This window comes from Tinamus guttatus, unplaced genomic scaffold, assembly GCF_059628265.1.
Source record: "Tinamus guttatus ecotype Peru unplaced genomic scaffold, ASM5962826v1 Tinamus_guttatus_pri_ptg000033l, whole genome shotgun sequence".
Classification (NCBI taxonomy): Eukaryota; Metazoa; Chordata; class Aves; order Tinamiformes; family Tinamidae; genus Tinamus; species Tinamus guttatus.
In genome coordinates, this window is record NW_028288567.1 from 640,298 (window position 1) to 654,455 (window position 14,158).

Below are 14,158 nucleotides of genomic sequence, written 5' to 3' on the forward strand. Positions count from 1 at the left end.
AACAAATTGTAGCAGGCTCAGGAAGTCCACTGAATTGAAAGTGATCAGAGGTTAGGAGGAATTGAGGAGGGGCAGTGTACTTGCTTGCCCTGACCTTAGTGTTCTGGGGAACTGCCTGTGGCTCCTGCTGGAGAGACACTGTAGGGTTAGCTGGGCTCTCGGTCTGAGTCAGGAGAGCCATGCTTGTATTCCCACAGCAGGAGGCACTAATGCCTTGAGGATTTCACAGTTCTTGCTCCAGGTACTAAATGGACATACAAAAATATGGTGGGTTTATACTGTAAGAATTAATTCATTGAATTTTGTTGGGGCTGTTATTTTTTTTAGGCTCTGACAAATGGACACATCAAGAAAGAAGACTGTTCAAAGAGGCTTTGTCTACCTACAGCAAAGATTTTATATTTGTACAGAAAATGGTAAAGATGTTTTTTGTTCTGTCATTTTTCCCCATTTGCTGTGCTCTGTTGTTCCCTTTCCGTTTTCCTTCCAGCGACATCAGCTTACTGCAGGCATGGAGCCAATGAGGGTTAGAAGAGCACTGTAAGGAATGATATATTCCTTTTGGCGCACACATGCTTGCAAGTGCAGTACCAGTTAAAAACAGTTTTTCTTTTATTTATTTTTTTATTCTCTTAGATTTATGTATAAAATAACCTCACTAAGTGCCTCTATGTCACAACATTGTATGTGTGGAACAAGTATGGTGCCTCCTAACATCTCCATGTTCTCTGGCTGTTTGCTAAAAGGAGCCTGGATCACGGGCATCAAACCTCACTGAAACCTATTAATAAGAGAGAGAACATGTTTGGGCTTAATTTTCATGTTCTGCCACAAAGCAGAAAAGCCAAGGTGTGTATATCTCAGGGCAGAATTGGATACCTTACTTGTCAGTTCACATGTTGAAAAACATTCAAGTTTGTGGGAACCAAGATTTCTTGGCTGTACTGTACAATTAAGCCACAAATGCATATTCTCAGTCATCACCTGAGCGGAGTCTGGAGAATCCCAGAGAAATTACTGACGCTAAGATAATCAGCACAAATCTGACTGAAAAATAATACTTTTAAAACGTTGTTCTATGAGACTATTACTGTCATATTAAAATTGTCTATTTTAATATTTGAGAATTAAAACCAATATCTTGGGGTATAATTACACCATGTTGAATGAAAACTGAAAATTAAAGTTGGGCTATTTCTGCAATTACTTAAGGTTAAGTCTAAGACAGTTGCACAATGTGTGGAATACTACTATACTTGGAAGAAAATCTTGCGTTTGGGACGGAAACACAGAACACGCTTAGAGAAGAAAAGAGAGGAATGCCTGGTAAGTTGAAACTAATGTGTCATGCTTTACCTCTGAAGGTGCTCCTGCTCTGAGCGGGAGGCTCAGCTAGGTGACATACGTAGATCTCTTCCAGCCTAGCTCGTTCCCTAATTCAAAATGACATCGTATATGGTCGTTCTGTGACCCCAGCTGCACCAAGATTTTGCTTTCCTGGACTGTATGGGTTAAAAGTGTTTTAAAAATGCATGCACTAACTCTAGCCTAACAATTAGGGCTTTTGCAACTGTCAAAGCAGAAGAACCCCTGCAAATTATTCCTGTGCCTGTATCTGTGTATCTAAAGACTGCTCTGCCTTTCTGGCACAAATAGCATTTATGTAGACTGGTAATAAATTTGTTGTGTGCCAAGTCTCTATCACAAGCACTCAGAGCAGTCTTAAGAGACGTATTTTTTTTTTTTGTTAAGTCGTTTCATTAGTCTGTCGATATAATGTACATTGCCATGCTACAACTTTGTGGGGAAGAACTGCATCTTGGCATCTGTAGACTCCCTGCATTACAGCTCTAATGCACGTGCAGGGTGTTTTGAACGCTGCTGCAAAGCTTCTTGACTGCAGCTTGTCTCTTAAAGGCTGGTAATTTCAGCAGACTAGAAATTCATCGGAGATGGGGAAGAAGTGCTGAAACCTGGAAATAGGCTTTGCTAGACATGCTGCTTCCATACATTGTCTTTAGCCATTTTTCTAGTTTTTCTGAAATGCAGTATTTGTTTCAGACAAGTGGAGAGGAGGAAGTTCTAGAGGAAGATGAGGAAATTGAAGAAGACAGAAAGGGAGAGAGAGAACTGCAGAAATCTCCTGACCCACCTGCTATCCCTCTTGTTGGACCTATAGATCTGCCTGCCCTTCAGAGTCTCACGCTTTCTTCATCCTCCTTCATCTGTGAAATGCCAAACTGTGGCGCTGTACGTGTGCTTGCTCTCTTTAAATAATAGTAGGGAGTTTATAGCATAGTGAATGATATTTTTAAACCAGATTTTGTACTTTTTTTTTTCCTGCCAGTGGTATCTCTTGGATATTGATGGAAAAAATCACTTTGCTTATTTGCTTTGAATTCCCACACCACAAAATATGTGCAATATGCTAGTAGTTACATAAAAGTGTTTCCCAAGGTGTCATATAGATGAAAAGCAGTATATAGTAGTGGCTGTGATTGTTGTATAACTAAGAGGTAATGGGGTAACATAACTCACCTTGTTATGGTTATTACGAGTAAACTTCTTTAGTTGGGGACAGCATTTAATTAAGTGGATTGCTTGTGTATATCTGAGGTGTACAGATTTTTAAAAATTATTTTAATATGCATTCAGCATATTTCTATCTGTAGTTCCTGTTCCGGTGCCGCATTATTTTTTTTTTATTTGTATTTTGTCCTTCCCTCCACCCTGCCCCTCGCCAGGTGTTCAGCTCCCGGCAGGCGCTCAACGGCCACGCTCGCATTCACGGAGGTACGAACCAGGTGACCAAAACGCGATGCCCCGTTCCAGGCACTAAGCAGAAATCCGGTACGCAGAGCGGATACTGCTCCATCAAGAGCTCGCCTGCCCACAGCACAACAAGCGGCGAGACTGACCCAACGACAATTTTTCCTTGTAAGGAGTGTGGCAGGTAAGTGAATATGTCTGACTGTCTGCAGTGCAGCATCAAATTTACCAATTTATTTTCCAAATCAAAGCGTTGCAACAAACTGTTTTTGTTGTTCTAATTGTCTCAAAAGAGCACTGTTCTCTTACCCAGTCCTTCAGAGGTTGGTTTGCATGGCATTTTGGGTGCTTGCCCTGCAGTGTTTAACCTCTTTAATTTTCCCAATTTCACAACCTGCTGGTGATCCTGGCTCTGAGACTCCAGGCTCCTGTTGCACAACAGACTTGCATGTGGCCATGAGCAACTTGCTCAGTTTCAATGTGCGTGAGCTTCTGCATTCTAACATGGGGCTCCCTCATTTTCTCTCCATTTAATAAGATTGTAGTGAAGCTAAGTACAGGGAGAATTAGGATGGGTGTAAATATTGAAGCAATTGCGGGAGCTGCAGAATCCCTTCAGCAGAGTCGAGAAGGACATTTTTATGTTGTCAAGATGCGTAGCCTGATAATCGGATAGCCTGTCCCCAAAACTCTCATCATGGCATTGCAGACTTCACTGGCTTCTGTTTCAGGACAGAGAAACAAATGTACTAAAATGTTGAGTCTTTTTTGACTCCTCTCATCAAAAGCAATACATTCTTATCTGTTTTTTTTTCTTTGAAATTTTAGGGTGTTTTTCAAAATCAAAAGCCGTAACGCTCACATGAAGACTCACAGACAAGAAGAACAGCAAAGGCAGAAGGCTCAAAAAGCTGCTGTAGCTGCAGAAATGGCAGCCACTATTGCAAGAACTACTGGGCCCGTTGGGCATGGTGTGATCCCTCTGGATCATATGGGTTTGGTTAAACACATTGAAAATGTAGGTGATGTGGAAGATGACGTTGTTCCGGAGTTAGGTGATGTCATGGAAGAGAACGAAGTCGTGGATGCTGACCTCTTACTAGATGATGAAGATGCAGATCTACTGCAGGATGATGCCGAGCTGTAAATAAGAGTCTTTCGATGGACAGCTACTAAACACAACCTGAATGCATCAATCAGGAAACTTGGACTGCTTGTTTATTCCCCACTGATTGTAAACTACCTGTTGAAAAATGGTAATTCTTTATCCAGGTCTAGAAAAGAAATCCGCTTTTTTTTTTTCTTTTTTATTAATTTGTGTTTTGGGGCAAAATAAATAATTGGTACAAATATTCTTATAAAGTGTTTTTATCTGGGCTTATTTTGCTGAGATCTTCCAAGGCCACTATTTAGAGAAGTTTGTGGTTCTGCTGTCATTTCCCTCCAGCCTTGCACAGTAGGGTCTTTAGTCTTTAATTCTTCCAAGTTTCATTTTACCTCACTTAAAAGAATCATATTCACACACTTCTGATGGATTTTATTGTTTTGTTTTTTGGCCTGCTCTGGATCACTTCCAGCATCTTTTAGAGACTAAATGTCATCTCTGTAAAGGAGGTGATTATGTTCTTTTTCTTTGTGCTGTCATTTTAAGGGAGGCGAAGGAAAAAATCTAAATGCCAAGTAATTACAGGAGTGATTGTATCGTCCATAACATCACAGTACCTTTTCAGTTCTGTCTTGCCTTAATGTATGTGTGAGGCAGTTGGTAAAGGTATTGGTTGTACCATACACTTCAGAGCTTCCGTTTTTAGCAGGGCATTGATCCACTGATTCTAAAATGACCTGATTCAAGGAATGAAGAAAGAAGATGACTGTGCCGTGGCTCCCATCATCTGTTGGGAACACTGAATGAGGAACACTGCCTTGTTAATCTGATTGCACTGGAAATATATTTTGCTGTGACAATAAATCATACTATTGAATAGCCATCTCAGTAGGAGGACATATTCTCCAGCAATTGAGGAGCAGCTTCTCTCATCAGGCAGATACAGGGAGATGTTCCTGCCCAAGGGACAGACACTGGGGGGATATGTGCCTTCAGCAGCACGTGTCGCGAATACTCTTAGGCATGCGATGTGACTGTGCCATGTTCTGTCCTCCTTTTCTCATCATTTTAGATTCAAATCTTGTTCATTTAGTAAAACATGCACCAAAGGTGAGATGATGCTACTGTTTAATTACTCTTTCTTCCCCCTTAGGCTCAGATTTACGTGCTGGGTTTCTAACTCCGTTTATATAAGTTTGAATCTGGTTCTCTCTGTAAGTTGACTCTCAAAAGAACTAGACCTTGCAGTCTTAAATCACAGAAAAGATTGGAGTTAGGTTACATGGACCTTCAGTTACAAAATAAGAGAGTACAAATTTTGCCACAGGTAACGGCACTGATTTTCTTGTGAATCTTGTGCAGCAGAAGAGCATTGCTAATTTTATAAAGTGTTTTGTAAGACTGATTTCAGATCTTCCAATTTTCAATTTTTTTTAAACAGGATGGTGTTTTTTTTCCCCTGCATTCCTAACATCTTAACCGGAATCTGAGAGATGGTGGATCTTATTTTCTACTGCCTGTCCTTCTTGCGTAACTATGCAAAATGAGGGTAAACCACAGCACTTTTAGGAGTTATGGGACCAGTGGCACTGGTGGCAGAGAGTCTCTTCTAGAGCCAAATACGGGAAGCCAAATGACCTGATGTTTCTGCTTCAGGTCAAATGATGTTTAAGAACAGACCCTTGAGGAGAATGGAAATCACTTCTCAGTTTCAGGTTAGTGAGGTTCCTGTGTGTATGATCTGTTTTGCTACGTTTGGGGTTGTTTCCCATTTTTTGTTTGTTTGCTTGTTTTAGGGTGGGTTTTATTGGTTAGTTGGTTGGTTTTGGAATTGCCTTCCCCCGCCCTGGAAGGGATGATGTTCCCCGTCTTTGCACCTGTGAGTTTTCGGGAGCCCAGCTAGCTGCACCAAGGTGGCCTGTTTTGTAGACCGTGCGCGCAACATTTTGCGGATTCGTGTGGTTTGCCAAGCGGGGCCTTTGTGCAGGGTTTCGTGTTGGTTCCTGGTGGCCTGTGGTAGAAACCACGCAGGAGTGTTGCTCGCTCTCTTCCAAACTACTTCCATTTTGAAAAAAAAAAAAAATCAGACTGGCCTGTTGGTAGGAAGAAAACTGCATATTGAGTGAAGTATTAATTGAAAACAGGAAGAGTTCAGTGTGGAGAACAGAGCGAAACGCCGCGGAAACTTGTGAGCTGGACTCGAGAGCAGCTCCGTGTTTCTCTGGCAACGATTGCACAGGTATTTGTATGTGCCAAACTATACATAATATCTGCCTGGATCTCTAACATTAATCAGGTGCTGGTTTACTGTATGGCCAAGATGATAATAGAAAAAAAAATAACCAAAGAAATTTATTCCGAAAGAAGAAAATGCACATTTCTTAAGCAGTACGTGGTTATAATTTAGGCTCAACCATTGCCTTCGTGTTAAGTGTTGCATTGGCTGGTGTCAAGCAGATGCTGTGCTACCTACTTGTACGTAGTCGGACCTAGTTTTACTTCAGAAAGTTGTTTTCTTGCTAACGGTTGGCGACACAAAACTGTTCGCTCTTGAACTTGGTCCTCTTTGATAAAAACCTGTACATATAAAAAAACATATTTTATGAGAAAAAAATCTTATTTTCAGTATTTAACTGTTATTTTATTAGAAGAAGGTTGTAAATATTTTAGGTGCTTCAGTGTAAAAAAAAAGAAAAGAAAAAAAAAAAAGAGGAGTCTGTAACTGCAGGTGGCGGAGAGCGGTGAAATAAAAGCGATGCCTTTGCGAGCCGTGTGCGCCCTGCTGCTTCCGCCTTCCCGCGCCGCGCGGCCCCGCCCCCCGCCCCCCTGGGCCCCGCCCCCGCCGCCCTGGCCCCGCCCCCCGCCACCCTGGGCCCCGCCCCCGCACAGCCCCGAGGCTCCGCCCCCGGGCCTGGCGCCTGCGCGCTGCGGCGCTCGCGGGACGGTCTCGCGGGGGCGCGCGTGGGCCGGAAGCTGGCGCCGGCGCAAGATGGCGGGCGCGGCGGGGCTGTGGCGGGCGCTGCGGCGGGTGAGCGGCGCGGCCCGTCCGAGTCGCGGGCGGCGGGGCCGGGGCCGGGGCCGGGGCTGGGGCTGCGCGGGCCGGAGCTCCCTGCCGGGCCGGGCCGAGGCGCGGGGAAGGGGCGGCCGCAGCGCCAGGGCCGCAGGCAGGAGGCTGCCCTTCCCCCGCAGCCCCGCCGTGCGTCACGCAGCGCTTACCGGGGCTTGCGCGGTGAACGGCGAGAGCGGCAGGGCCGCTTCAGGGGGCGGCTTCGCTCCCGCTGGCGCGTAATGCGAGCCGGAGAGCTGCAGGCCTGCAGCTGGGCTCGGGCGTGCGTGTCCGCCGGCAGCTGAACCAGGTGTCCCTGGAGAAGCAGCGTGTCCGGGTGGCCTGGCCGCGTCGTGCCGTGCCCTCGAGAGCTCGGCCTGGGGCGGCCGTGGAAGGGCTTCGCTTTGCCCTTCTTCTGCAGCCCCGAGTCTCTCTTCAGCCAGTCCGAGATCTGGCTTCGCTATTTTTTTGTAGGATATTTTATTCAGTAGCTTTGACAACAGCAAGCCGTTGCCAGTCATGACTGTTGACACCTGTTCTGCTAATAAATCTGTGTTGTGACTGCTCCTCGGGTGGGCGTCTCGTACTGCTCTGTTGTTCCCGTAATATGTCCCGTATTAAAGTAGGCTTCTGGGTTGCGCTTTTCCTTGTTTTCCATAGAGAAGGCTTTTTAGTCTGTCCAACAAATGTCTAGGAATGTGTTCAGTGCTGGCGTGCATCAAAGTAGTTTTGGTTATCCTGTATTAACTGGCCAGTTTCCAATTTAGGAAAAAAAAAATCAGGGTAACGATTTATTTTATACAGGGGTCAGCTTTTCCTGTCAGTTATGCAAGCAGAGTCATGGGAAGACAGCATTGCCTTCTGTAAGTATAAAAGATCCTCCTTGTTTTCATTTCTCCCCCCACGTCCCCTAAAAAATCCAACTTTAGTGCTGATTTTATACTTTCACACTTGTTTAGAAACAGTGACTTGATGGGAGTTCGGCTGGCTGGATCCCAAGTTGGTATTCAGGAGACTAAGACTAATCCTTTGGTAAGTGTTTCATAGGAACACTTGTATGTTTGATATGATCTTAATTATAAAAAGGGTGTATAGAAAAAACAGGTTTTTTCTATTTCAGCTTTTTTAAAAAAAGCCTGTCCTAGTTTGCAGTAGAGAAAGGAGCAGTTTTGCTCATTCATAACTGAGATCTTTTCTTCAGCAAGATTCCTGTAGCTCATGGTTTGCCACGAGAAGGCCAGTCTGGGAATGCACAACTGCTTTTGCATTGGGCTCTGTCTCTTGCACAGTTACTTGCCTGCGTAGCCGATGCCCTGTGAAATACCAGCTTTTTGGCCACACTGAGGGTTTGGTGTGTGGAAAAGCCCATGAAGGTTTGTGGTGGACAGAGCTGAGCACCTCGGTTTTCGCTTGGCCTGGGGAGCGCCCTGTTAAATCTGTGTCCAGCACATCTGAGCAAGGCCAGTCCTGCACAGTGCGAGACCTGCGGCCTGGGCCCTTTCTCGTGTGCGTGGCACCTGCGGAGCCTGTCGCTCTGCAGGTTCTGGGAGCTAACCGGGTTGCTAGAGGAGCGCTGAGCCCAGGCCAGCCGAAATCAGAGCTCTCCCTAAAAGTCCTAAGTTCCCCCTGGACAAACAGGAGGGATGATACGTGTGTCTGGGGAAACCTGCCATGTCTTAGGAAATTGCTTTCTTTCTTAGGCAAGTGATAACTTTGGTCTTTCCTTCCAAAACACAGGTATCTATTTCAGATGAGCCAGAAACTCTGTACAAGAGATTGTCCCTTTTAGTGAAAGGCCATGATCCGGCGGTGCTGGACAGCTACGAGTACTTTGCGGTGCTTGCAGCCAAAGAACTTGGCATCTCTATTGAAAAAGTGTAAGCAGTTGATCTCTGGCACAGTGTGGTAGCAGCTTCTTTTTACATCATCTGCTGTAGTTATAATTCTGTGTTAACAACTACGTCTTTCTTTTTTGCATCTAGAAACAGTAAGTGCTTTCCGACAGCATTTCTTCTTAGGTTAGAAATCTAACACTTAGTAGATGACAGTGCAGTGATCAGAAGGCAGCAGCAGTTACACACTCAGTACTGTCCCAATAAAACTTCCTTTTAACCATGCTTAAGGGTATTGACAGACCTCTAATTAGAGCTGTCAGTGTTCTGGTTTATCTGACCTAATGCTAGTTAATACCAGAGTATTAACCATGCACCTACGGGTTAAAACTGAGCTGTACCAGTGCCTAATACTGCCTTGCTTATATTCTCAATGTCAAAAAGGAACCAGCATCTTAAGATAATCTTTCAGATAACTTATATTTGTATCCTTTCTATAAAATACAAAATTTTCTGTTTGTCCTTTTTCAGACACAGACCTCCAAAAAACATAGAACGATTCACGCTTCTAAAATCCGTGCACATTTTCAAGAAACACAGAGTTCAGTATGAAATGAGAACACACTATGTCTGTTTAGAGGTAAGATGTGTGTGTGGCGAGGGGGATGCATGTTGTAGATGCATAATTCAAAGGCATTAATATATGAGTAGTTGAATAGTTCAGGAGTGAACACAAACTCTTTGTTATCACTTAACCAGACTAGGGATAAGAGTGCTGAGAACAGTAGAGAAGAGCTGACCTAGGTGCATGAAATAGCCTGACAGTCAGAATGACTTGTGTCTGTGTAGACTTTTTTAGACCAAAAGGCTGATTTTGACCACTACTTGTAAGCTGGCTAGAGAGTGATTAATAAGTAGGGTAGGCTTTAAAGTTATTGTTGTGTATTTTATGCTTTCAGTATCAGTGGGATAGGAGCTTTCCCAGGAGGAAGGTGCAGCTAAATCATTGTCTTTAGCAATCACTGGGAGTTCTGTCTTCCATTTGCTTTGTCTGACACTTCTGAACGTACTTCAGCCATGTGCAACATCTTGTGGCAAATTTCAAAGTGCGTGAAGGAAATACAAGGAAGGAACCACGTACAAACCTTTGTACAAATCGTTGGCTCCACGGCTGACAACCAGAAAACCCCTGTGTATGGCTTAGACACAGCTGTGGTTGGTTTGCCGTGAGCGGGTTGTGGCCTCTGGGTCTCTTCCCACGTATTTGCACAGTGTTCAGCAAAGCAGGACTTTGCCTTAGGCTCCTGGGCATTATTGCAGTCCTCGCAGCGCCTGACTGGACTAGTCCTGAACTGCAGCACTTTTGCCATCCACGACAACTAGAAGATCAAGAACACAAATCAATTGGAGCTGTAGGACTTCAAATAAGCTCTTATGTGGGGAGCATACAATGGCTGCTAATTCTTGCACAACCTGTAATTAATTTGATCTGCAGCTTTTTGTTATCCACCACTTCCATTGTAGCCAACGCCTGTGTTCACAGACAGCCTGTACAATTCTGTGGTGTCAGAGCTGTGTGCAGCTCGAGTGCTTCGGTAGGGTGTTATGGAAGTTGCTGTCCTGTGAGCTGTTTGATTCTATAGCAAGAATTAGAGAAGTTAAAGTCCTTTTTTTTTCCTTCTTTCCTATTCCTGTTCTGCTTGAAGTGTTAACAGTAGTGGATCATTAAAAAGCATTGTTTCTGTTTCAGTTAAAACACTTAACAGGCAGCACCGCCGCTGTGTATTTGGAGTATGTTCAACGAAACCTACCCGAAGGGGTTGCCATGGAAGTAAAAAAGGTAGGTTTGCATCCTGCATTATCAGCTGCTGGGAGATCAGCAATTGTCAGTACTTGCTTCGAGGCTTGGAGTCTTTGGAAAGTCAGAGATGATGTGTGGGAGTTGTCAGGACCGTTTTCCAAATACTAGATAAAGAGACTACTGCTCGAAAGTGCCGCTAGGTGGCATTTTTAATCAGAAATACCTCAAAACAGGAAAAATAAAGGCCAGTAGTTAGATGTTAAATGGTTGATATAATTGACATCTTTTTTTCTTGCTTTACTTTTAGACTAGGATAGAGGCAATACCTGAGCACATTCAGAAACCAGTTTGGGATACGCTACCTCAAGTAGAAGAAACTGACATCAAGTCATGAACTCAGCAGGTACTTGGCTCCATTAGTGCTGAAATTACTTGCTTCTATCAGTCTAATTTACTGAGGTATGCTGTTAAATAAACTTCTTTTTTATAAAGTAATCTCATAAAATCATGATTCAACCACTTCTTAATCACAGCTTCAACACATATAGACCAGTTAGAAGATCAGATGTTCAACAGCAGTCTGTATCAAGAACTTGTGATATGCTTGTAAAAAGTTCAAAGCTTTCTCACACACACACGTTTGAATTCTGAAATATCTTGCAAAATTCAACTCGTGGATGAAATGTGTTTAGTGTTATGGATGCCAGTCTGTTAGACACTGTCTGCTATAGCACCCCTGAAGTAACTGTGCCCCAGGTATACACAGAGCTCACACATTAACTTGTAGCAAGTCAGCAAACAGAATCTTTCAGAGCACTGAGGTAAATTTGGACCTGTGTAGTCTCTTGCAGTTGCAGTAGCCTCCTTTGCAGTCTTAGTAACTGCTTGCCAGCAGAATAATGCAGGGACTGCAGTATAAAGCTGAGACTTTAACACGGTTAAATCCCTGTTTTAATGATGTGCTTTCAGAACAGTGACGGAGCAAATGGATGCTATAAAATATCATTGTGGAGAGGACAAACAGAACAAGAAATGTGTTACTATACTACAGGGAAAGGCATAGCCTTCTTCTAAAACTGCCTGGATTGATTGTTCTATAAATCCCTTCTAGCTGGACATTAATTAAGCTCAGAGAGGAAGAATGCGTACAGTAGTGAGAGAGGGCTTGGTTAATGTGAAGCTTAGTTCACAGTGAATCAAAGGCAGCAATAGTGAGAGCAGAGCCAGCATGGGGTTCACTCCTGAAACGAGTGAATCACTTTTACTGCTGCTAGCTTGGGGGAAGGACACAAGTGCAGGAATCGCCCCAGACCCATAATACTGGTCAGTTATAAGCAAGTTGCCTTGGCAGGGGTTAAAAAAATTTAGGGAAGGAATGCACGACTCGAAGGAATGCACGACTTGGACAGCAAAAACGGGCCTGGGCTGAGTTGTACTTAGCAACAGCCCTCAAGGGCCTCTCAGCAATCACAGAGGAAAGGAAACCAGTGTCACTGCAGGACAAGGTGGACTGTCTTAGTGGGAAATGTCTGAAAGACAAGCAACCAAACTGTTTTGAAGAGCAGCTGCATTTTCTAGCCCAAAACTATTTTAAAAGGGGTATTTCAAGATAGTGATTGGACCACTTGAGATAGAAAGGGAGCTTTCTGTGCCTCTTCATAGCATGCCTCAAAAGGGAGGTTGAATCAAACCCCTCTTGGGAAGATCCACTAGCTGGTCGTCACTTCAAAGTGCTTGCTTTCTGTAATTTCAAGCTACCCCTCCTCTCCCTAATTCCCAGTATTCAATCATGCTAGCGTTTATTAAAGTCACATCAAGCATTATATAACATTTAAGGAAGAAACAGTGAACTGACCTGCTTAAAGCTGGTGCTTCAAAGGGATGATCTCTTTCAACTCTGCAGTGTTTTTTTTCATGTTTTTTTAGAAGCTAACAAGAGTACTTTTGTAGCAGTGTCTTTTTTTTTTTTTTTTTTGTTAAGCTAATCTTGGCTATAGACAACATAAGGATTCAGGCATCATCTTATCAGCTGTTGTACCTTGGATCTTTTTAAAATGCTTTTATTTTTTCAAAAATTCAAAAGCTTTTTGCTATCTTACTCCCCATATTCTGTATTTTTTCCACCTATAAATAACTTTAGTAGTACTTTAAAGAAAACTAAGTTTATTTTAATGCTTTTACGTTAATAATACAGCATAGTAACCACAGTAAAAGGAATTAATGATGTCAACTAACACCATTTGCTCCCTGAGCTCAAAAGAACTTGCAGCTTGGTTTTCAGCCCTATTACTCAGTTACCCAATATCACATATTCCAGAAACTGAAAATATAGGTCACAGTGCCAAAAAATGAATAAAGCTGTTTCTAAACTTAGTTTCTACCATCAAAATAAAAATGTCAGGATTAATATGGCTATTTGAGAACAGATGCAGAAGACAAAATCACCCAGCAGTTCTATTCTTGGCTAAATTTGTTTTACTTAAAATAAACTAGTAATTTGCATACATAAGAAAGATATTTGAATAGTTTTGTAGTCAAGGTATTTCAAGTCATTATAAGATAACAAGAAACAGAACAAATATGCAGGATAATTTAAAGAATAGTCTCTTTAACAGCATCTACCACCTGGTGATCCAAGCCGCTCCAGTCCTATCGCAGTGATGAAGAGGATGGTGTCCCCAGTCTATTTGAAAGCTCTGTAAAAATATAAAATCGTGATTGTTCCCCACTGTCCCTAAGAAAATAGCTTGAAAATAACAAGAATCACAGCACTGTACTATAGTTTGGATTTAACTTTGGTTGTAGCAATCTTATGCATACTTAAAAGGCTTCGACAGCAGTTAAAAGTACCACCATGGAATCCGAAATGTTTCCTTTATTTATTTATTTATTTATTTTCCAGAAGAGTAGTACTGTTTACTGCAACTTCTTGGGTTTCAAACATTTTTTTAAGACCTGCTCTCACTTTTAGGGGTGGAAAATGGCTTTTTTCCTCAATGAGGAGGTGATCTACCTCTTAAACTCTGTGGTCCCGGTGTTCATGGCAGGGGCAGGAGTCCGTATCTGCACATGTAAGTCCTGTCATACAGGAGTTCCCGCCCCATAGTAATACGACGCATGTTAGAAAGTAACTGATTCGCAGAATCCCAGAATGGGTGAGGTTGGAAGGGACCTCTAGAGATCATCTAGTCCGACCCCCTGCTCCAGCAGGGACACCCAGAGCACGTGGCACAGGGTGGCGTCCAGGCGGGTTTGGAAGATCTCCAGAGAAGGAGGCTCCACAGCCTCTCTGGGCAACCTGTTCCAGGGCTCTGTCACCCTCACTGGAAAGAAGTTCTTCCACACATTGTGATGGAGCTAGAAGAGCTTGTGGTATTTGATGAATGTGCTGATACCTGCAGACTCCCCACCCTCTGCCTTCAGAGCACTGAGTGTTCCCTAATTTGTGCTGGAGGTGGGGAAGGAGACCTGCTGTCGAGGGTGAGGGTGGAAGAAAAGGGGTCGAGGCATAGTCTCATTCCTCCTACCCCTTGGCCACAATGATACCTGGCAGGGTATTTTTCCAGATACATCTGAAGTAACAGAGTATAGCTTAATGCCATCAT

At 43.4% G+C, this 14,158-nt stretch overlaps 2 protein-coding genes across 8 annotated transcripts in view; both read left to right on the plus strand.

Moving 5' to 3' along the window:
• TRERF1 (transcriptional regulating factor 1) overlaps window positions 1–4,121 on the plus strand; it is a 98,357-nt gene extending 94,236 nt beyond the window's left edge. For all 6 annotated transcript variants that reach the window (XM_088531721.1, XM_088531714.1, XM_088531745.1 and 3 more), the window contains 5 exons: window positions 328–416; window positions 1,213–1,326; window positions 2,062–2,250; window positions 2,745–2,953; window positions 3,598–4,121. In XM_088531721.1, the coding sequence (XP_088387847.1) occupies window positions 328–416; window positions 1,213–1,326; window positions 2,062–2,250; window positions 2,745–2,953; window positions 3,598–3,916 (920 nt within the window). In that variant the 3' untranslated portion in view covers window positions 3,917–4,121. The remainder of the gene's footprint in view (window positions 1–327; window positions 417–1,212; window positions 1,327–2,061; window positions 2,251–2,744; window positions 2,954–3,597) is intronic.
• A 3,606-nt stretch (window positions 4,122–7,727) lies between these two features.
• Window positions 7,728–13,321, plus strand: MRPS10 (mitochondrial ribosomal protein S10). Of its 2 annotated transcripts, XM_088531497.1 has the most exons (7): window positions 7,728–7,783; window positions 7,880–7,952; window positions 8,658–8,797; window positions 9,284–9,392; window positions 10,503–10,592; window positions 10,861–10,956; window positions 13,169–13,321. In XM_088531497.1, exons 1-6 carry the CDS (start codon window positions 7,761–7,763, stop codon window positions 10,945–10,947), a joined length of 522 nt encoding a protein of 173 aa, XP_088387623.1. In that variant the 5' UTR covers window positions 7,728–7,760; the 3' UTR covers window positions 10,948–10,956; window positions 13,169–13,321. The 2 variants fall into 2 exon arrangements, with proteins under 2 accessions (XP_088387623.1, XP_010222130.2); XM_010223828.2 differs by lacking the exon at window positions 13,169–13,321 and having other exon boundaries at window positions 10,861–11,058.
• Window positions 13,322–14,158: the final 837 nt, after the last annotated feature.

Excerpts from the sequence above, each read along its gene's own strand:
- MRPS10 (XM_088531497.1), top strand. The coding sequence starts at position 7,761 with ATGGGAAGACAGCATTGCCTTCT. Across the intron at positions 8,798-9,283 it reads GGCATCTCTATTGAAAAAGT|ACACAGACCTCCAAAAAACA; the intron begins GTAAGCAGTTGA and ends GTCCTTTTTCAG. Across the intron at positions 10,593-10,860 it reads TTGCCATGGAAGTAAAAAAG|ACTAGGATAGAGGCAATACC; the intron begins GTAGGTTTGCAT and ends CTTTACTTTTAG.